The 23,406-nt window shown below is 43.6% G+C and overlaps 1 protein-coding gene across 4 annotated transcripts in view; it reads right to left on the reverse strand.

Annotated features, from left to right (window-relative positions):
- XYLT1 (xylosyltransferase 1) overlaps window positions 1–23,406 on the reverse strand; it is a 179,064-nt gene that overhangs the window by 41,022 nt on the left and 114,636 nt on the right. For all 4 annotated transcript variants that reach the window (XM_077186664.1, XM_054644033.2, XM_077186663.1 and 1 more), the window contains 3 exons: window positions 22,085–22,257; window positions 21,251–21,453; window positions 464–544 (listed from right to left, as the gene is read on the reverse strand). In XM_077186664.1, the coding sequence (XP_077042779.1) occupies window positions 464–544; window positions 21,251–21,453; window positions 22,085–22,257 (457 nt within the window). The remainder of the gene's footprint in view (window positions 1–463; window positions 545–21,250; window positions 21,454–22,084; window positions 22,258–23,406) is intronic.

Genomic DNA, 23,406 nt, shown 5'->3' on the forward strand with positions numbered 1-23,406 from the left:
GGTGGATGAAGAAGGATTTTGATCCAAACTTTAGTAGACTGTGATAAGCTCCAGCCACCATCCTCATTCTTAGTGGCATTGCAGGCTGCCACAGGCTCCCACAGCTGGGGCTCTGCTGTGCCAGGCTGTGCTGCAGAGCTCAGCTAACCCAGCCTTGCCTGGGGCCACCAGGCCAGTGCTGGGCTGTGGCAATTGCCACTTGCTCACAAAACATCAATCTGTGCTGAGTCCACAGGAGGATGCAACACCAGACTGCCTAGAGCCTCTCTCCCCACAAAAGCACCTCTGACTCTGCGAAGGAGTCGCTCTGGGCCAAGGAACAACCATCAGAAAAGGGTTTCCTCCTCATGCACTTCTCTTTCCTGGATTAGGGATTTCTTCAATCAGGTGACACTGGAAACTGTCACCATACAAGAATTCTCAGTGCTCTGGTTAAATTAAGGTGAGGAAAGGGCCAGCTCACCTTGCATTGTCCCTCCCATGGGATTTCAAGAAGTTCATGTCTCGGTATCTGGACAGGAATGCCACGAGCTGATCGTTTGTCCTGTGAGAGAAAGAACAAAAGATGCACAAATTACACTGTAAAAATCACTGCATCCAGAGCAATTTATAGATAAATTGTTCTCATTTGGGGACCATTCTCAGATTCTGAAGGAGGTGGTTCCAAAAAAAACTTTGATCCTGCTGCTAAACTTCAATGACCCCCTCTGCTCAGGAAAGCATATTTGGAAGGAAGCACAGATTTATTACACCTTAACAAATTTCTTATCAACCCTTGGCAGGTATTTAAAGCACTATAACAGAGAATGCATGAAGTAATACTGCTCAACACTTCTTAAGTATGAAAATCCAGCTGCAAGATGACTGCACTGATAGTTCCATTTTACATGCTTTGCTAGATATTTCCTAGGGAGTTTGGTTCAGTATCTATTGGCATTTTATTTGTTTTCATTGTGTAATAGAGAAGAGGTCAAGGTTGGAATGCACAGTGCAGAGAATTTTGATGTCAAAAAGGCAGTATAATCAACAGGAACAAAGGAATTTAGAAGGTTAATTCCAATTAGTATGACAGGCAATCTGACACCAGCATTTTCAAAATTTCAGCTGACATGTCCAAGAATGTATTCACATTGACAGCTTTTGTGGTCTGTTCTTTCTTTAACAGTGGAGCAAAAATGTTCTCTATTTACCTAGGTCAGCATATTTAGGAAAACTGAATAAATCACATTAAAAAAATCTTAATTTCCCGAATTGCATTTGAATCCACAACCTTATGGATACAACACCATTTAAGCAATGGTCTGTAATGAAGTTGGTAGCAGAAAGACTCCAGATAAAAGAGCTGTCAATACTACTGTATTTTGAAAACATTTCATTATTATAAGCCATAGAAAACCAAGTTAAACCTGAATGTGTTTAACTGTACTAAATGTGTTTAACTTCTGGGGTCAGGCTGCAACAACCTGGAAATGTTATCAGGCAAGTAAACTATTTTCATAATCTCATTGATATTATCTAGACCAAATGAATTATCTGTCAATCAAGCATCCTGACAGACAGGGCCCTGAGACCCTCCTCCTCTACTCCCTCATGTGAGCTGCAGCACCTCCCAGGGTCAGACTCTGCATCTCCATTTGGCAAACTCAGAAACTGCTTTCTGTATAGTAAGCTGTGCAGATTTTCACATTTGCTGCTCCAGTGACTCTCCATCTTACTGGGATGAATAGGCATTTAGTGAATTTACTTAGCAATGCTTCCACATGAAATGGTTTCAATGGCTGACATCTTCGGGTGACTTTCTAGGCAAAAGCTAGCATGCAAAGATGATCTTTAGAAATATAATCAAGTTTGGAAGTGCTTGAGCTTTAATTTCCTTACAGGATAAAAATCAAATCAACCAAAGTAACAATCCACACCACTCAATAAAACATCATCCTTTCTAGATTGCTCACCAACCTGTATTTTGCTATTCAGCAGTACTCTACCAAGTGTATCAGGACTTGGGGCTGCCATACAAACTTCTCACTGCTTCTCAGCTTTTAGGTAATTCTTATAAATGTCCAAATGATGCTTTAGCTCTCAAAGTAATCAATAATTGACCTTTTCTCTCTTCTTGAAAACACTAGAGGTATCTTGGTCCTACTTTGAATATTTTTAATTTTTTTGTTTTAATGAACTCATACAGAGTTTCACTCCTTATCAATTAATATGCTTCGTTTCAAGTGTTGACAACATGGAACTGAAACATCATAGGTCCATTTGGTAACACTTTCTAGTTAATTGACATTTAGATTTATGCAGTCAACCAATTCTATGCTCAGCATGGCACCACACTGAATTTCTATTAAGCTTTCATTCAAAGTGCTCCTTCTGGCCCCAACATCATGAGGATGCTGCACATGACCTCTGACTTATTCCACCAGAAGACATTAAAGAGAAAATCAAAGGTATTGAACACACCATCGATGATAATGCATTTGTTCAAATCCTCCTCACCTTGCAGAAACCTTTGCCTTGAGGGGCAGATTTCCTAAATGCCTCTGGCACAGATTGCTGCCACACTTCTTCATGTTCAGCAGCAGAGTCTGTGCCACGGCAATGCCTCTGGCACAGGCTATTCCCAGTGCCTCTGGCACAGGCTATTCCCAGCGCCTCTGGCACAGGCTATTTCCAGTGCCTCTGGCACAGGCTATTCCCAGTGCCTCTGGCACAGGCTATTGCCAGTGCCTCTGGCATCAGCTATTCCCAGTGCCTCTGGCATCAGCTATTTCCAGTGCCTCTGGCATCAGCTATTTCCAGTGCCTCTGGCACAGGCTATTTCCAGTGCCTCTGGCACAGGCTATTCCCAGTGCCTCTGGCACAGGCTATTGCCAGTGCCTCTGGCATCAGCTATTCCCAGTGCCTCTGGCACAGGCTATTCCCAGTGCCTCTGGCACAGGCTATTCCCAGTGCCTCTGGCATCAGCTATTTCCAGTGCCTCTGGCACAGGCTATTTCCAGTGCCTCTGGCACAGGCTATTCCCAGTGCCTCTGGCACAGGCTATTGCCAGTGCCTCTGGCACAGGCTATTCCCAGTGCCTCTGGCACAGGCTATTCCCAGTGCCTCTGGCACAGGCTATTCCCAGTGCCTCTGGCATCAGCTATTTCCAGTGCCTCTGGCACAGGCTATTCCCAGTGCCTCTGGCACAGGCTATTCCCAGTGCCTCTGGCATCAGCTATTTCCAGTGCCTCTGGCACAGGCTATTCCCAGTGCCTCTGGCACAGGCTATTCCCAGTGCCTCTGGCACAGGCTATTCCCAGTGCCTCTGGCACAGGCTATTCCCAGTGCCTCTGGCATCAGCTATTTCCAGTGCCTCTGGCACAGGCTATTCCCAGTGCCTCTGGCACAGGCTATTCCCAGTGCCTCTGGCATCAGCTATTCCCAGTGCCTCTGGCATCAGCTATTTCCAGTGCCTCTGGCATCAGCTATTTCCAGTGCCTCTGGCACAGGCTATTTCCAGTGCCTCTGGCACAGGCTATTTCCAGTGCCTCTGGCATCAGCTATTCCCAGTGCCTCTGGCACAGGCTATTTCCAGTGCCTCTGGCATCAGCTATTCCCAGTGCCTCTGGCACAGGCTATTCCCAGTGCCTCTGGCACAGGCTATTTCCAGTGCCTCTGGCACAGGCTATTTCCAGTGCCTCTGGCATCAGCTATTTCCAGTGCCTCTGGCACAGGCTATTTCCAGTGCCTCTGGCATCAGCTATTGCCATTGCCTATGGCACAGGCTATTCCCAGTGCCTCTGGCACAGGCTATTCCCAGTGCCTCTGGCACAGGCTATTTCCAGTGCCTCTGGCATCAGCTATTCCCAGTGCCTCTGGCACAGGCTATTTCCAGTGCCTCTGGCATCAGCTATTTCCAGTGCCTCTGGCATCAGCTATTCCCAGTGCCTCTGGCACAGGCTATTTCCAGTGCCTCTGGCATCAGCTATTCCCAGTGCCTCTGGCACAGGCTATTCCCAGTGCCTCTGGCACAGGCTATTTCCAGTGTCTCTGGCATCAGCTATTTCCAGTCCCTCTGGCACAGGCTATTCCCAGTGCCTCTGGCACAGGCTATTCCCAGTGCCTCTGGCACAGGCTATTTCCAGTGCCTCTGGCATCAGCTATTTCCAGTGCCTCTGGCACAGGCTATTTCCAGTGCCTCTGGCACAGGCTATTTCCAGTGCCTCTGGCATCAGCTATTTCCAGTGCCTCTGGCACCAACTATTCCCAGTGCCTCTGGCACAGGCTATTCCCAGTGCCTCTGGCACAGGCTATTTCCAGTGCCTCTGGCACCAGCTATTTCCAGTGCCTCTGGCACCAGCTCTTGCCAGTGCCTCTGGCACTCCTTTGTACAAGGATGGAGATGTGGGCCTGCTTTTTCTCTAAGTAAGGCAATCAAAAGCAGAGATTTTCAGCTGAAGACATCACTGGGAGCAACAGCAACTCCACACTGCCAAATTAAATTCTGCTGTAGCTCCACAAATTTCAGGGATAATTCACTGAGCATAAATTTGGCACAAAATCTTTTACTAACTATCACGGTAAAACAGAAAGTAACAAGTGCAACAGAGCCTTCTTAAGAAGGAAATAAAGTCATGTGGAGAGGGAGGGTAGTTCATGCTACTGATTAAAAATACACTGATATTGCATATCACACTCCTATCAGTTTCCCCAGTGTAACACAGCACGAATACAGAGTGAGGAAAAAGCCCTTCTGCAGTTGGTGCCTGAGGCTGGCCTGATGGATGCATCCACACAGCTCTCACTTCTATTTCCTTTTGCTATTAAACTCACTTGGAGGGCAAGGCACCAGGGAGAAGGGTTTGTCAGCTGGTTACCTGTATCACTGGCAGGGAGGAGGGTGGTGTGAGTGTAGAGAGGCTGAGAGAAAATGGGCATTTCAGGTGTGCAGCACACAGGGAGAAATGCAAAATGAATCTTCCAGTGAACTCCAAGAGTGGAGAGAGCTTGTGTGTGTGTGGACTGCCACGAGAAGATGACAAGTGAAGAAGAGTGATGGGAAACAAAGCATGTTTGAGTTCACTGGTGCAGATTTGGTGCTCAGCAAGGACAGGTCTGCCAGCTGGGATGGGGGTGCCCATCTTCCCCAGAGCCCTGCTGAGGTCACCTTGGTGAGGTGTAGAGCTCCCCTCCTGCAGCAGGGGTGACAGGGCTGGCAGGGGCACTGTGCCCACCTGCTGGGGAGCCACTCAGCAAAGCAAGGATGGCAGCACTCACATGGGCAGGCAGTGAGGCTGCAAAAGGGACTCAACCCATGGCACTGCCCAGATGGGCATGTGGCTGAGCCCCCAGGCTGGGACCCTGCTTGGGATTAGGTCAAGATTAGAGTTACAGGTCTAAGGGAGAGAAAAAGGTGAGGCCTATATCCACAAGGAAATTCAGAAGATATTGCCAAAGCAAAATCTGGTACCAGTGTTTCCTCATGAGCAGCCCCTGGCCTGGGACTGAGGTGTCCCAGGGTGTGAGCAGGCAAACCAGGCACTCAGCAAGCACATGCTGAGCATGGCAATAATTTCAGAATATGGCCTATACACTGGAGACTGAAATGAACAACTGAAGAATGAATGGGGACTGAAATGAACAACTGGAGGAGAAGCAGTGACCTTGTGTTTGCACTGTCTGAGCACACTGGAGGTCTGTGCAGAGAGCAGCCCCTGCACACAACCACAGCCAGACCCTGTGGGCAAGAGGCGGTGCTGGTCTGGCTGGTTTTAAGCAAACCCTCCAACCCTAGTGACTAATCCAAGCAAAGAGCAGAGATGCCCTCAGTCTGCAGCTGTGAAAACAGATTAGGAAAGCTTTTGGAGAATATGAGAAAAGGAAATCAAGATATTATTGCTTTTGGAGGATAGTGATGGCTAATAGAAATGTTCTGATTCAGCAAGGTACTTTAACACATGGGCAACTTGAAGGATGTAGGGAATAGCAGGCACTTCAATGGGATTATTAATTAATTATTAATATGTCAAAACCTATGCAAGTTAATAACAATTTGGCTAAGTTAGATCAAAAGTTCAGAATCTTTTGGCAGCACACAGGTATGGAAACAAGATGGTTTGATTTTGTGTAGGAATCAGATGAAGGAAAGAGTTTATTAATGCTCTCAGTTTATTAATTATTCACCTTAATTAACTTAGGGCTATCCAATGACAAGTCTGCTGGCTGCTTCACAAAAGGAGTTAGTGCAGGGAGGGGGTTAGCCCTGGCCATGGTGAGCAGTGGTGGCAGCAAACACAGCAGTAGCTCTGCCTGGTGAGGGCTGCTGGAGAGGCAGGCAAGGATTACAAAAGCAGCTGAACAGGTAAAAAAGAAACTCAAAGGCAGAAGTGTTTAGGAGAATAGGGCAAGGAGGCTAATGTGGTTTGAAGCAGCAATGAAGGGCCTCAGCAGCAGGGATGATGAAGGCAAAGATACAGTCAGAAAGAGATAAGTCAAAACTGTTAAAGGTTCTCCCAGAGCCCAAAGCTTTGGTGTTTCCACTCGTTCCTGCCTGACTCATGCCCACAGTTTCCTTTCCCAGGACTCTGTGACTGTGTGAAGGCACAGCCCCACAGAACCCAGACCTACAGCAACCCCAGAAGCTCTTTGCCAAGAAACTGTTTCTACAGAAGGAAAAGACTGCAGAGAAAAAAAAGGCTGTAATTATGGGGCAAACTTACCTCTTCAGAGTTAAGCATTATATTAATGGTTAATATGGCTAAACACATTAAAACATGCAGATATACACAGAAGAGCCTGAAAGTGGAAGAACTGAACACCTTAAATTCTGCTACCTTCTTTTCAATAAATTCTTACTATGATACTTAAGCTCCCTGATTCCCGTAAGTTATTAATTTCATATTCATTAAGGCAGTATTGTAAGGTATTAGGGCATGCCATCACCACCAAGCCTTGTGACAGAAGAGTTCCCTCAGCAGAGTTCCTCACCTGGCTGTTCCTAGCCTGGGCCATCCCTCTGTGCTCAGCCTGGCTGCCCAGGTTCTGCAGCACTGCAGGGCACAGAGGAGCTGGGGAGGAAGGAGAGCAGCCCAGGAGACAGGGAAGGGGTTTTGCCAATTGCTGCACACACCTGCACAGCACCCAGTGCACTCTGAAAGCTTCTGCTGGGGCACAGCAGCACTCAGGGCATCTCCCCACTCCAGAAAGGGATCCTGACCTGCTCTGGTGCCTCCAGTTTGCACACATGTGGGCACAGCATGTCCCCTTACAAAGGGATGCAGCAGACAAATGATTCAACAGAAAAAAGCAGAAACCTACAAAACCTCCTCCTGGAACACTTACAGCAGGATGATCAACCACTCAAATGCAGCATGAGAAGAATGTGGGAAAAAGTCTGCAGGGTTCAGCTTTCAGACTCTGGACAGACAGCCTGACCCTCTTACTGGTGTTCCCAAGTCCTCCTGCCTCTCCAAAGGCAATTCAGCACAAGGGGAGGCTCAGCAGAGCCTGACCCAGGCTGAAGAAAGAAAAAAAACCCCAACAAGTCTGCCATCTAAAAATGCAAAGAAAGGGGAAGGCTATACTTAGCCTTTGCTATCCATCACAGAACAAAGATTAGCATGGCAGCCTTTCTCAGCAAAGCTGATTCCAGGAACAACAGCCATTCATAAAACAAACCATAAAAATGAGAACAGCAGATATGATTTCAGAGGCCAACTGCATGAGGAAGGCTCTGGGTGACAGTTAATACCTCAGCTTTTACAACAGTGTTGTCTTAAATGGTTTGTTTTGTCTTTCAAGTCAGGTTTAACAGAGGAACAAGATAATGGAAGAAAACTATTGCCTCAGCAGCTCAGCTGCTGGAGTGCTTGGAGATCAGAGCTGGGCTGGGAATTCACACCTGAGTATTTCAAAGTGTCAGCCTCCTGCATGTGGGTGCTGCAGGCACTGATCACTCATCACAAGGGATGAGCTCCTCTCCTGCAGCCCTGCCAGCGCTGTGAGATGCTCGAGACATTCTATTAGCAATACACTCATCTTGGCTGTGCTTTCAATTACTGCTTCCCATTCAACCACTGTCTGTTTCCTATGGAAAAGAAAGGAACTTGCATAGTCAAGAAAGAGTGGAAGTCTTTTTTGGATGGCACACTGCTGAATAAACCTCTTCTAGTGAGAGTACATAAATGCCTGGCTACAAAGGAGATCTGCTGAGAGAAAATAGAATATACTGCACTGTCTGCTTCCTGAGCCACTCCACAACCTATTTTCTATAAATTCAGACTTCAGATGGTATTTATAAAATAAATAAATAAGCCCACTGCTGAGAAGCAGCAGCACATGCTTAAATGAAAATCCTAAAGAGACCATATAAGAGAATTCCACCAAGGATTAATGAACAAATGTGATTAAAACTATCTGCAGTTGTGGACTGCTGCCAAAATGCTGCCAGCAGTGTTTGATATGTAAATGCTTAAAACATTTGCTGTGTGTACTGTTGCTGATGCAAAGCCTCTATAGAGAGTTTCTCCATCTAATTAGAGATATTGGTTTAGCAAACTTTGGAGTCTATAAAACCCTCAATGTCTCATTATTCTTTTAAAATAGAATATTCATTTGTTTGGAATGTTTTCCAGCTATATCCCATGAAACCCTGAAAGGCCCTTGGCTAATGAAAAACTCCAGCCCAGTATCAGCTGATAAACCCTACAGCTTTTATGATAATAAAATTCTCACCACATGCACTCATTAAAACTTTGTAATGTCGCTTTTGACTTTCTTTAAATATTCACTGGGAAAAAAGTAAATTACTCAATTTCCAATTATTTTATAGCACGATTTCAACAAGCATTTAAAATCTCCAGGACCTTATCAAATACACCCTACAATGGTGCAATCACTGTGTCTCTGATCTGGTGAAGCCCTGAACAGTAAGTGCTGAACTGTAGCACATTTGGAGCTCTCCCAAAATGATGCAACTTTCCCACTGTATTGTCATAAATCACTTCATGGGTCAGGGCCCACATGTCCACGTGTCCAGAAGCAGGATGTGCAAGGATTACACACAAGGACAAGAGCTGAGAGCTGTCCTTAAGCTCATCTTCCATCTCTTAGGGCACAAGTACATTTACTAAGGAGACTTTTCCAGGCAGGCCAATCCAGCCATAACTCAGATTGTCCATCCCCACCACTGATATGTCACCAATGTTTAACTCACTGGTGTTTGTGTAACATTTTTACAAAATGCCCTCAGTCCCAGGAGTACCTTTGAATTGATCCTAGGGTTTAATTTGTCGGTGACAATGACATTTTCTCAGCATCCCTGCTGCTGCAGTAAAAAGTAAATAAGAAAAACACTACTCTGTAATACCATTTCATATGCAGCTCTTTTTCTCTGATTTTAAAGCCACCATAAGTTGCAAGTCACTATATTTTAGAGTAAAACTACAAAATACATTAAGGTAGTTTTCCTTTCATAAATCTAATTGTATGCAATTGCTAAGTCTAGATTATTTGTATGCCTAACAACAACAAATGCACTGAAAAATACTTGAATAACAAAGGCTTCTGAAGTACCTTCCAAATGTGCAGCTCCGTAAGACCTGGTAGACATGAAAATAATCACAGAAAATTGGCTACGTGCAGGATGACTTCTTCCCTACATAACCTGGTATTGATACATGCAGATCAGAGGTATTTTGCTAGAAAGGAAGGAAATGTTTCACTCTGATTTTTTAAACAATTTTCTATTTATTAAAGTTTATGAATCATCAGCATATCACCGCCATTATTTATTTTTTCATCTTGCTGGCCCAGAATTTGTGTGCCTGACAGATAGCCTTTGCTAGAAAGGCCTATAAATGCCTATTTCAAATAAATATTTTTAAGTAAAGGCAGAGATGTGTGTCTAACTTAGATAAGAGCTAGAAAACTTGTTAAAGGCATATACTGTAGTAAAGCAAAATTCCTCTCCCACCACATTCACAAGAGATGTCAGTTTAGTTGAACTGCAGGAAAAAATATCCATTTCTATCAGTGCTGGCAAAAACTGTTTATCAAGCCTTGCTAGCATTCCCATTATTCAAATTTGGAAATTAAAATAATGCAAATCAGCACAGAAAAAATACAGCAACGTGGGGTTTAGACACTTCAACTTACACTCTGATCTAAAATGCTCAGCATTCATAGAATCACATGATTACTCAGCATTATGTCAGCTCCAAACATAGAATCACAGAAATGTTCAATTTGAAAAAGACCTTTAAGATCATGGAATCCAGCTCTGCCAAGCCCATCACTAAACCACATCCCCCAGTGCCACTTTCCCAAGCTAAGGTGCCAGCCTTGAGTAAAGGAGATTTCCTTTGGCAGTGCTGCAGTCATGTTCACAAGCAGATTTTTGTTTCATAAGTCGCAAGTTCAGGGGCTTGTGAAAGGTATTTAAGAGAGAGAACTGCCACATCTGCCTTCTTCCCATATTAATGATAGAATGGAGGAGAAGCAGCAGTGCAGGCAGGGGCAGGTGAGCCTGCCCACACTCCTGGAATCTTGTCACACTCAGGCAGATGGGCTCACACAGAGCACAGTGAGGCCAATGCTCCCCTTAGTCACTGTAGCTGACCAGCCACTAATAGCTGCCACTGACACTGCAGTCAGCAACTTTCCAAGGTAGCTGTGCTGAGGATAAATGGAAAGAATTGTGATTTTCATGGTAAAAAAGCACCAATTTGGTGGATGACACCAACAAGTCCAAATGCGAATGTTTTTAACCTTTTTCTATTAAGAGTGTAAGGACTGATTGAATGCAGAGTGTGGAGCTAATGAACACAAACTATCTGCTGACAGTTTGGCACAGAAAGGCTGTTTTAATATCACACAGTCAAAGGTCTATCACATTTTTGATTTCCACCAATAAGGAAGTTGAGTGTTGACGTAAATGATCATTTTGATAGACTGTGAGCAGGAAGCAGCCATGCACCTGAAGAGGTTACCTACACACACTGCTATTTACATTGAGACACATGTCTAAAGAGGATTCATGCCCAGAGCTTCTAAATTTATTGAGGTTATTTACTTAGTTTTAATCCTGTAAAGAATAAAACCCAATCTCCCTTTTCAGCATTTTTCTATTTTAAAACTTTTATGACAATAAGGGCTTTCTCTCACTAGGAAAAGAAAAATCTATGGAGTGGCAGAAACCTTGGAAAATGCACTTTCTGCCCAAAGTGCATCTTTGAAGAAAGCAGTACACAAATGACCCATATTTTGTTCCTTAAAATATTTTTAGTACCTTCAATAGTGAGACAAGTTCCCTCTTGCAGATCCTTTAATCAATGAAAAAAATACTTTTTTTCTATCCTCTTTCCTACTGATAAGCACTATGCAAAGGACTTTATTCTGTTTTCATATTTGTAATTCTCCACAATCAGTGCAGTGCACTCACTTTATGCCTGTGTAAGCCAGAGCATAAACCCAGCTCTGTGTTCCTGGAATAGGCAGTGGGAAATCATAACAAAGGGTTTGTGGTGTTTCCCAGTCTAGAGGCTGTGAAAAGGTGTTCCATGTGTGACAGCATGGTAATAGATGAACATCACCTCTTACTCTCAGAGGTGCTCTGTCTTTCCCTGCCTTGTCTCATGGTAGGCAATTCTCCATAGGAAAAATTCCCAAGCAACCATTACTTTCCATAAGGCCCATCCATTGTGTCAGAGTGGCAGCAAATTAACTGCTGCCAATTACTACAGGATTTCTAAAGCTGCTGAAAAGTATTTGCCAAGATAATTTGCCTTTCACAAAGTTGCCTTTGCCTGTTATTATAATAACAAACCATTCAATTTCCAATCACTGCCTCAGTGCAGGGATCAGGGTAGAGAATTCCCACATTAAAGTGCCATGAACTCTTGATGGGCCATGGCCCTACGGGTGCCAGAATATCACTTGTGAGGATGCTGCACTACAAAGAGTTAAGACAGACAAGATTATCCTATCTCACAAAAACATCTGAGTTCACTTAATATCTGCTGGAAAGCATCTGAAAAAAGAGAGAACTGAAATACTTGACTAACCAGCTGCTAATACCCAAGGATATTTAATTATTAAAAGTAAACATGATATAATTTTAGCTTTATAAAAGCACTGGGATTTTATTTAGTACAGAATGATGCTCACTGCTTTGTATTTTTCCAGTGTTTCTCTGCTGCTGCATATTCATGTAGAACCTCCTCTGCCTCCATGATACATCCCATTTTGATGAAAACAATAATCACTGATTAAATAAGCAAGTGGAGTGAGCTTCAGAAATGATCAAGTTCATTACTCAAATTAGTGAGATTTTGTATAAAAAGAAAAAAATCTAGATATTGGGCTGAATAGGAGCTTTTTGTTTGTTTATACCGTGTATATTTTACATTGCATGGTTTACATTCAGCGGTTTTTTTCACCATCTCTAAAATTAAATTATCAAGAGTTTTGTGCAAAAAGAGAAATTAAAATTAAATATGATTTAAAGCAACCATTCACTTCATCCAATTCACACATTCCCACATGCATCTGAAATTTTATTTGTACAAGTCAATATGAAAAACGATTCACTAATTGTTGAAAAATGGTTTGATAGTTGTTGAGCAATTACAATTAAAGATGCTCAGTTCCTTCCAAGAAAGTGGGAAGAAAGAAACCTCCTTCCCCCTGCTTCTGATGGCAGAGCTCTGCCTGGTGGGGTCTGTCAGTCTGGGGTGCAGTCCTGCTGTCCTGCCACAGCAGAGACCCTCGAGCACCCACAGCTGCCCCCCCAGGCCAGTTCCATGCCAGGGATGGCCCTTGCCATGGAAATCATCTGAATTACCTCGCACCTGACTGGCACAGTGCATCCCATCATATGAATACAATGATCTGAGCCACTGCCAAAACATCTGAGGCTGCCTCAATTAAAGCCATAAGCTGACACAAATAACCAATTTGGATTTATAGACCTTTTAGTCTTCAGCTGTCCCAAGAATGCATTGTTGCAAGATTACCTGCTAGAAGTGACTTTGGGGCAGCAGACTTTTAAACCAAGATCAACTCTGCATTTGGAAGAGACTTGGCCCCAAACCAGTTCCTAATGTGGCAAAGAGTGCAATTATCCTGATGAAAGCTTAGGGATGCTGGTGCCTACAGCTGGTTCATCAAGTAATGCTGAATGATGGATATAATTAAACTGCGTGCAGCAGAGTGGAATGTGCTACAATGAACCATTTAGGGCCTCATCCCCTCCCATCAGCCTGGAGCTACAGATGGGCCATCACAAACAGTCAGTGGCATTCAGCACTGCTATTTGTACAGGCAGGTTCAGAGGTATCATACAAATGCTCTGTGCAGGTTGAGCAGAAAAGAAATATTCCACTGTAGTAAGGTGCAATTGTAAAAGCCAGCTAGTCCTTAATTCTAATTCAGATTGCACAGCAAAATATTGGTCTGGGATTTCTGATTTCTGCACTGCCAGGTCAAAGCTCCCACAATATCTCGAGATACAAAGTTCTGACCAGTTAGCACCAGTCAGGACTAGAAAGAAAAATAAAAAGAAGCTTTGGAAAAAGAGATACATTCTGCAGCAGATCCCTGAAGATGAAGAACACCACATACAGAGGTGCCCAAGAACACCACACACAGAGGTGCCCAACTCTCCTGTGAGCCACCCGAGCTCTGCAGCGCTGGGCAGGCTCACAGATCCTGCATTTGGTCTACAGAGCTGCAAGACCTGAAAAATCTTCAACATCAAATACCATTCAACTCTTAGACTTTTAGCCCTATTTTCAAGGGAAAGAATTTATTCATCTGTCCCTCTCCTTCCTATTCTATATCACCACTAAAAGACTGAATCAGAACAACATTTTGGCTCACCCTTTAATGGCCTTTTGGTTCACAACTATTTAAGAGTGACTTGGGAAAGGTATAACAGCACATGTTGTGTTATCTTCACTTTGAAGTGCCACCAGATATTATTTTGCAGCTGTTTTATTGTAAGTGGCATCCTGAAATCTAAACAAAAGAGTGTCTTAATGGCAATTTCAGCAGATTTTTAATTTCCTGAGAGAATTCAGCGGGACCACGAAGGGAGAACACATTTAAAATGCAATGCCTTTATAGGAACATTTCCCTCTTTCAAGCACTTTTAGCTTTTGGAATTTTTGTAATGATTTCACTGAACTTTCTAAAAAAACCCAGCAAAACTCAAATGAGTTGAAGACACATTCACATTTCTCCTCACAAACCCCAGGCAAACATCACAAGGACCTGTTCCTCTGCAGCTTCTATTACACAACTCAGACTTAATCCAAAGTAAAAGTCACTTGGAGCAAAGCTGTGGGAGAGCACACAAGGGAGAAAGTCACACCTGGGATTTCCCTGATGATCAACATCCCCCTGCAGCTCAAACTCCACTGGAGCTTCTTGCCCAGGAATGCAGTGAGCAGCTAAATGCCATGGGAAAGGCCTGCCAGGATGGTGCAGCTAGTGGGGAATTTTTCTAACCATGGTTTTAAAGTACAAAAGCCATTCTGCACAAAGGACTCTTTTCTTGGCTTCGTCACCCCACACTATTTGTCCACAAAGACAAGTTGTAAGTGAAAAACAGATTTTGTAAACATCCCTGGAGCTGTGAAGGAGAAATACAGAGCTGGCCAGATCCCTCATGCTGCTCACTGCCTTCCTGTGCCCCAACACACTGGTCACCCTCACAAAAATACTGTTCCAACCATTACTGGAGCATCCCGATGACAGAAGATGGAACTTTACTGCACATTATCCCAACATTTGTGCTGTTACTGTTTACAGATCAGGCTGAATGGCAAATGAATCCAGGCAGACTCACATTTAACTCTTTTTAGGAAACAGACTTTTTTCTCAGTCATAAATAAATTTAAAAAAATTACATCCAGAAAGCAAATGGCAAACAGATGAAAACCCTTTGGCTCTCTGCTTGAGGACCTCCCTGTGAGCAGCCCCAGAGCCAAGCCAGAGCAGAAGGGGCCACCAGCCAGGCAGCCCAAGAGGGCTCAGAGGTGCAGTGCCCATCAAACTGCAGCTCTGGCATCTGGGGCTCTGGTCTGCCAGGCAGATCCCCCAGGGGCCAGACACCAGCTCAGATGCCTCAGTTCTCATGGGAGGAGAGAAAGGGCTCCGTGCTCACACTGTAATCAACAGTGCCAATGCTGCCAAGTACAAGAGCACTTGGAGTAAAAATCCTATTCTAAAACTGTGCCTTACTGACACATCTTTAATCTGCAGGCACAGTAAAGATGCCTGGATAGCCAATTCCAGTTGGGGGTGCTTTTATTCCTGTTCCCAGTCTCAGGCTATGGAGCACATCCCAGAACTACCAAATACCCAGAGGAGTTACTATGAGCTGCAGATGTCAGTTCCCCAAAGCAAAAGCTGCTTCATATCCTTAAAGCCAGGAGGGGAGGGCAGAAGGAATAGCCCCAGCTGCTGTGGCTGCACAGAGGAAGGGTGGGCCTCCCATCACTAACATTTGCCAGCTTGAAGAAAACATTATGTTAACATCAGAGGTAAATAAAATTTTTAAGCCACAATAATTTCCACATTTTACCCCACCCATTTGTGACCATGCACACTGCTTTCCCAACCACTGGAAGCTTAACAGTAAAACAGAGAGGTGGAACAGCAAATCAAAAAGATAACTTTCAAAATATATATAAATCTCAAGCAAATGTGCTGGCAAAGTGAGGAAAGAAGAGAAGAAAAGGTTATTTGAGGGATTAAAGAAAGAAGCAAATCTGAACTTCTCAGAGAATGCAGATTCAAGAAAAACACTGATAAAGTTCCTTTTGGACAGGAAAAAAAGATTTCCTGTGAAGCATTAAGAGTGGATTGACATCTGGCTTGCCAGATAACAATATTCTGGCAAACAAAGCCACATACAATGTTGGTGACAATCCTGAGATAAAAACCTCAGGCTCTGGCATCTTAACAGATGTTGTAGTGGAAAAGCTACCTGAGCTGCACTCCCCTCTGGATGCAGGGAGAGGATTGAGCACTGCTTCAGCCCAGGATAACATTGCAAAGGGCACTTCAAAGAACACTGCACTATTTGCCCAGTGCCTGGTACATTATTCTAGTGGCAGGGCTTGCTTTTCAGATCAGCACTGCAACACTTCATATGGGGTGTAAGGTCAAACTCAGCCCTGGAAAGTCAGTATCCTTTATCCAGGCTTTCATGTCCAGCACCAATTTATGTAGTGCCAGGAAGGAGATATCTCTAGAGGACAGCTCTGAAGTCTGAATCTCAGTGAGACACAGAATTGTTAAATTAAGTCCAGTCAAACTGATGAGAAGTGAGACAGAGTGGAACTGCCTTTTGAGCCAATGGCTTTGCCTTATTTGCCATTGCACAGCTCTCATCAGCCCTGCTGGTTTTGGGATTTCTAAGCTCACAGCCATCAAGAGGGCACAGCTGGGTCTCAGACATTTCTCCCAGAGCCAGAGTGCTGGATGTGAAAGCCAAGTGCTTTGTTTCAGTTCTAAGAGGAGATTTTCCTGTATTTCCAATATTGCATTTCAAGCCTGCACATTGCAAAAGCTGAGATGTTTTGCAAGAGCAGCTGGGTAGCTCCAGTCTGGTGTACCCACTCCAGGCAAATTGTATTCTCTTTTCTTCTCCCTGTCACCTGCTCCAAAGGTTGTGTCATTTGGTCACAGGTGAAACTGGGGCAGGTCATGGTGAACTTGAGAGAACAGAAATCATCCCTGATGTAGTTTCTATAGAATGGCAGTCACCCATGCTTTGCAGGGGATGAAACTGAGCCAGTGGCAGAAACAAGGAGATGATCTCCCAGGTAGTTCTAGCACCTGAAAAATAACTTGAAAAAGTGCTAAAGCATTTTTTCCAAAGGTTGAACTTCCTTAAATCTGTTGGTTGTAATTATTTTCACCTACCACAAGAAGAAAATCTGAAGACCTCTTCCCTGCACTCCCACCTTTTTACTCTTGGCAAATATTCTCTGGCTCAGGGACCTCATTTAGATGTCATCACTCTGGTTTTTTATCAACCAATGTCACCTTGACCAACAGAGGGCATAACAATGAAGCAAGTGCAGGTCAGTCAATAGTTATTTGCTAGCTCAGTTTTTAAATTTCTGTGTTATTCTGATTGGCAGAGATAATCTCCATATTGGCACCTGCTTAAAGGAGCAGGGCCAGTCAGATCATCCCATTTACTCCCTGCAGTGTGCAGTACCTCAGGTGCTATTTTTATGATGATACACCTTCCATTCAAGCACCAGACCCAAACTTCTGCTGAATGTGTCTCATTTAACTGAGGCTTCCCAGCACAGGCTTTTTTGGAAAGTACACAACTTCATCCTAAAATAATGCCAAGCAGCAAAACACAAGTACTTTCACTGGGTTTCATTTAAATTCTTTTGTTATACCTGATTGCATATAATGGAAAATGTAGTTGTATCTGCATTCCTGGCTCCATCAATAAGACACTTTATTTTCTTACTATTCTGAAGCACTCCCCAAGCTTCTGCTAATAATTTTGCTTGACCTTTATTAAAGACCAAGCATTAGCTGGCAATTAGATTTGGTGATCCCTTTGGTGATTGAGGCTCAGTGATTTACTGTAAATTACAAATAGTTCAAATGTTGCATTATGTTTATTCTTTATACAAGCTCTGTGGCCAGGTAAGCACTGACACGATATTCACTGTTAAATGATCTCATTAAACTCCTTAATTTAAGTGGTGCAACACTTCACCTGCCACATTATCCAAGGACTCCTGCAATGCACATTAAACATTCAGCATGAATAGATGCTCTACCACAGTTCACCTTGTTAGGAGTGAAATTTCAGTCCCTGAACATAAGGTTGACTACTTTATGCTGTTTGTCAGAGACAATAAATAATGCAAATAGATAGCCATGTAAAGTAAGAGGTTGAAGACATCAATAGCTTTCCCATAAGGTTTTGAAAGAGGCTCCCAAAAGAAAAGACTTTAAATTATGAAAAAAATACCACTAAAATTAAAAAAAAAAGTTAAGGAAAAGGAAGGAAGGTGCTGATTTCTTCCATTTCTTGTGAATGCAATGACTGTGAGAGATGATTTCTTGAGAACCCTCCAAATCTGTTCCTTTTTTATTCACGAGCCCAGAGCAAAAGGAGGGACAGTAACACAACCTCCCATCTCTGAGTTGCTTGTGGAGGTTTGTCTTTAACCATTTCACCCCTCCTTCTCCTGTTGAGAACGTTTAACAGAGCTGAATGAAGTCAAGGGTGGATAATGCACCACATCTTTTCACTTAGGCCAATAAATAACATATTGCCTCTTGATTAAAGGGAAACACTTTTGTTGGAGGCACCTTCATGTCCAGACTGTTTGCCAGTGGTTTCCACTCAGTAAGAAGGAGAAGCACATGGGTTAGAACCTCCTCTGTGCTAGTGCTGGACCTACAGACTCCACAAACAAAACATTCAGACGTGAGGAGGAATAATAAGGGTATCTGGATTTTCCTGGCATGCATATGTTTTATTTTTCATATTTTTAATTGTTTCCCTCACAAAATGAATAGTTCTAATATTTTTCTCCCATGCCTTTATATTTTATGATGCTTAACATCTGCTTCTGGACATCTCTTCTGAAGGATGAAAGGCTCCTGGCAATTCTACTGTAGTCTGTGAACAGACCAGACTGCTCCCTGGACAGATTTAGGCTTCATCATATTGTATTAACCCCACATATTGAGTATGGCTTTTTGACTTAGAAGGCTGGATTAGCTTTTATTATCAGAAGAGAAGTAGTAAAGGTTTCAGTATTACAGATGGAATGGCAGATGGGAAGCAAAAGCTTAATATGAAGCAGCTCTGGATAAAAACTATTAATCTACAAAATTCATATGTTCTTATACAGGGAAACCTAGCAAAACCCACTGCAGTATGACTAACCAGAGAGAAGTGGAATGTGCCCCTAGCCCATTATCTAACAAATCATGGCATGGGGTCTGAAAGAAAAAAAAAGAATCCCCTAAAGATCCTCTTTACTATTTCCTGAAAAAACAATCACTTCTCTCTGGGCTATGCAGGGAGGTAATGCCTTCCTAAAGATTATAAATAATAATAATTTATAGCACCTCCACCATGAAAATTAAATGGACTCATATATATATTTGATGAGACAAGACTTCCCATGGTTTATAATTGTAATATTCCATATTAAAAGAAATACTTAACATTACTTCACTGTCAGTGAAGTTGTAGCACTAAAAAGTTTTATTGTTTTTTGTTGAAGTGCATCATGGGATGAAGAGGAAGCATGTTCCCTGCAGTTCTGGTAACAGTGCTTTGGCAGGAAGGGAAGTGAGCACCTCAGAGCCTGCCTGGGTGCTGAGAGCCCCTGAGAGCCCCCAGGAAGGCACCACAGAGCTCTGAGAGCAGCTGCAAGGGACAAGCACCACCTTCCAGAGCTCCCCCTCTGAAGAAACAAGTGCCTGGAATTTCTCCAGCAGAGGTGGAATGACTGCAAGACATCGTGGCATTATCACACACGCTCCAGGAACGCTGAACCAGCTGCAGTCTGCCCCACAGAGCCAGTGGTTGTTGATGGCCATGTCTGGAAGGCACTGACCCCATCTGGCCCTGGGGTTTGATTTGCTCCCCAGGGGACTTGGAACAGTTCAGACTGCCCCAGGTCATGGCCTCAGCATCACACAGTGGTTGGGGTGGGCTCAACAGCACAGGATAACTGGACTCACCAACAGGCACCAGTGTACAACCATACCAGCCCTTCAGCACTCTCCTACAATTTATCCTGTTTAATTCACAGTGTCATCACCTACTTATTCCTTTATGGTCCTGCATTAGTCCACTTTTCAGCATCAATACAGCATCCCTCACCAGGAAAGTGAATAATCAGGAATAACAAGCTAGCTTTTCCCAAGACTCAAGAGATATACAGAAAACTACATACTCTCTCCCTTATAAGCAAGGTTGATATGCCAAAATTGTTAGTTCTCTTCCTCTCCTGATTAAACACATCAGAAGTGTTTAAATAGTACGATTTCTTAATTTAAGTCCTCATGTTCTAATATCAAGGCAGCCTCAGTAACTCTTGTGCTCTAATCTTTCTCCCCAAAATGTGTTGCATTTCACTGAGAATGCTTAGAAATGGGCATCAGCAATAAAGCCTTTTGTCAGTCCTCACAAAATCCTTCCTAAGGCATAGGCTCAGGGGTTTTGCTATTGTTCACTTCAGTGGCAATTTCTGTCCAAAGAACACCTTCAGGAAGGGATTCAAACTTTGAGAGAGATCTTGGAGAAACCTCACCAGTGGAAGCATGTTTCTCTTCCAGGAGTATTAAAACCAAGTCACTCATCAGGAAATCGCCCAAGAAAGTCACTTCCCCTTTCACTGATTCATTTCAGCATAGAGGGAAACAGAAGTCACAAGAATTTTGTGTTTCCTTCTTCTTAATAACTCTTACAACCTAAACCTAAAAACAGTTTCAGGACACTTGGGGGTTTTTTGGGTGGCTTTGTTGTTGTTGCTGTTGGGTTTTTTTGTTTTGGTTGGGGTTTTTAACAGACTATCTACTTTTGCACAATGTAGCAAACTTACTGAATGCAGCTCTGAGGCCTGGGTGATGTAAATCCAGAAAGAATATAATTTCATTTAAAATCACAAGCCTTATCATGTGATGGTGTGTGAAATTCTTAGCCTGATGCCATCTGAATGAGGATATTCAGGCCACGGTTGGTGCTGAAGATATAATTGACTCCTAGCAACTTATTTGTCACTTTTACAGCCATTATCCTCCACAGAAAAAGTACTAAAAGAAGGGAGAGGAGTACCTGAATCTATATTCATACCTTCAACCCTTGCTGAGACATCAAATGACACTGTTAATCAGAGCCCTGGGAGGGAGCAATCTCTCCATGCCTGGGCTTCCTTTGCTGAGCTCCCCCACTTTTGGCTCCTTTCCTCATCCTCTCTTGCAGGTACCCCTTTTGTGGGAAACAATGACTGACTGGAGCAGCCTCTCAGTGGAGGTCCCCCCAGGCAAAGGGAAGACACACAGGGTACAGGCAGGGGGTTGAATACTTGGCTAAATTGTGGCTGTCAGACACCAGCTCACCAACAGGAGTTTTCTGCTGTAAAACAAAAGAAACTGCTCCTCTGCTTCTTGCAGTACAGCACAGACATTATCATTGTTTATCACTGCTTATCTCCATACCTCCTTTAGGAACAAAACATGTGCATCCTTAAAATACTCATTGTACCTGATTGGGTAGTCAGCAGCACTGAGGTTGATGAAGAAATCCCAGGGCCAGTCACTCATCTCCATTAAGTCCTTCATGGTCTGCAGGTAGGTGGTCAGAAGACTTGCTCCTCCCCAGATGGTGGCCATTCTCCAGGAGGTGACTCTCACGTTTGGGTACTGGCTGGCAAACTGCAGCACTTGCCGGTGCAAGTAATTGGATCGCTTTACAGGAGAGAAGAGTGATACATTCAAGTTATTCAGTCCAAAATTGTCTCTCCCTGTGTTCACTAAAGGCCTACCCTGCTTCTTGACTCACTGAATGCTGCTATTGCTTTGCCCTCACTTACTATGGCTCACAACCTTCTTTTGCTAAATGTGCAGAGAACCCTGGTTAGTATTTTTTGTTACAACTACAGTAATCACTAAGCAGTGTGATTAACTTTGTTCACCATTTGTCATCATAGAGCCCAAAGGGCTTCTGTAAAGGAGGTGACTGCCACCACCTCCCTTTTACAGTGTGTCACTTGCCCAAGGCACCTCAGGTCAGCTCTCCCTCCAGTGGGCCACCTCACTCTGCATCAACTTATCAGTTACTGCTAACTAAATGTACAACAGACAGACAAGGGGAGATACTCATCACAGAGAAGGAGAAATGAAGGCTGTTACATAAATAAGATAACAAGAAAGAAAATTTAAGGGAAAAAAAAAAGAGGCTCCAAACATGTAACAGATGGAGAGACAAAAAATGACATGTACTTTATGCAGCAGAGGTAAAGGGAAGATGAAGAAGATGACAAGGATGGGTAGACTGACAGATGGTGAGACAGGCAATTTATAACCAGTGATATATTACCTTGTCAACATGAATGTAATAAAAATGGTCTTTATGGTAAATAGCCTTAAACATGCGCTGGAGCTGCCGGGAAGCTCTGCCATGAACAACCAAGACAAATGCGATCCTGACTGGGTTGGCTGGCATGTATTCTACGGAGTCCTCATCCCACTGAACATTGTTGTTGGCTTTTCCTGTTCAAAAACAAAACACAGGACATCTCTGAGTGTATCCACAGGGCAGGGTGCAGAGAGCAGTACACAATCCACCTCAGCTCCCTCTTCAAAGGCCTTTGCAGGGCAGGGGGAGCACCCACGAGCGGTGCAGCCTGTGTCCCATCAGTCTGTACCCCTCTCCTTTGTCCCCACACAGGGCCACCACCCCTTGGGCAGCAGCCCATGCCCATGGGCTTCATCCTGAACAAGGCTGCACAAGCACAGACAAGTACCCAGATGTTTATGAGTTGTATCAAGCTCCACCTGAGTACAGAACCTTCAAAGGAATCCCCTCCAAGTTTGTACCTAGTGTCCAAAGTATTCAAACACTGGCAAGGCTGGTGTTCCCCCAGAAGGAAACCTCTGTTCAGCCAAAGCTGCTCGTTCCCATGGTCAGCACAGCTCTGCTGAGGAGCTGGTGGAACTCTGCTACTGAACAGCTGCTGAGGATTATTGACAGATAGCATTTATTTGTAACAGCAGATGTGCCCTGGAACATTTAAATGCAACTTGGATGTCTTCACTTTTTCATGGAGGAGTGGGGCTCTTCCAGTACAATTTAAAATACCTATTCATTTTTATTTTAACAGAGTCATTTCTGGTCTTCCTTTTCTAAAGCAAACACCACAGTGTGAGGTTCAGACAGGATGTGCTGATAAACTGAAGAGCTGGAGGACATTTCTAATAAGAAATTTAAAGTGCTTTGGTTTTGGTTTGTGTACCCACTCTGCAATTCAAAAACTAGAACACAATGTAAGAAAAACATAATTTTATCCAAAACACAACATTCATTCTTCAATGAAACAACACCATTCTTCAGTGGTCTGACCTTGTAAGGACCTTTCTCAACAAAAATGATTTAGAAAGAACCTGAAATTTTGAATATTAGCAGACAAAGAAGGAAAGTACCTCCAAGCCAAAGATCTTCCTCCTGCCCAAATTTTCCTCTTGCAAATTTTAACTTTATTATTTTTCAAATGAAAGGAATAGTGTTGTCTTAAAGGATACTTGATGTGTGTCCCCCCTGCCAGAGGTACAATTTTCAAATTTCTAAGATCTGAGCTGTCACCAGCACTTAGTGCCTTTTGTGATGCCCCTTTCTCCTCCCACCTCCACATCCCCACCACC

The sequence above is a fragment of the Agelaius phoeniceus genome, chromosome 16 (assembly GCF_051311805.1).
Source record: "Agelaius phoeniceus isolate bAgePho1 chromosome 16, bAgePho1.hap1, whole genome shotgun sequence".
In the NCBI taxonomy this organism is placed as follows: Eukaryota; Metazoa; Chordata; class Aves; order Passeriformes; family Icteridae; genus Agelaius; species Agelaius phoeniceus.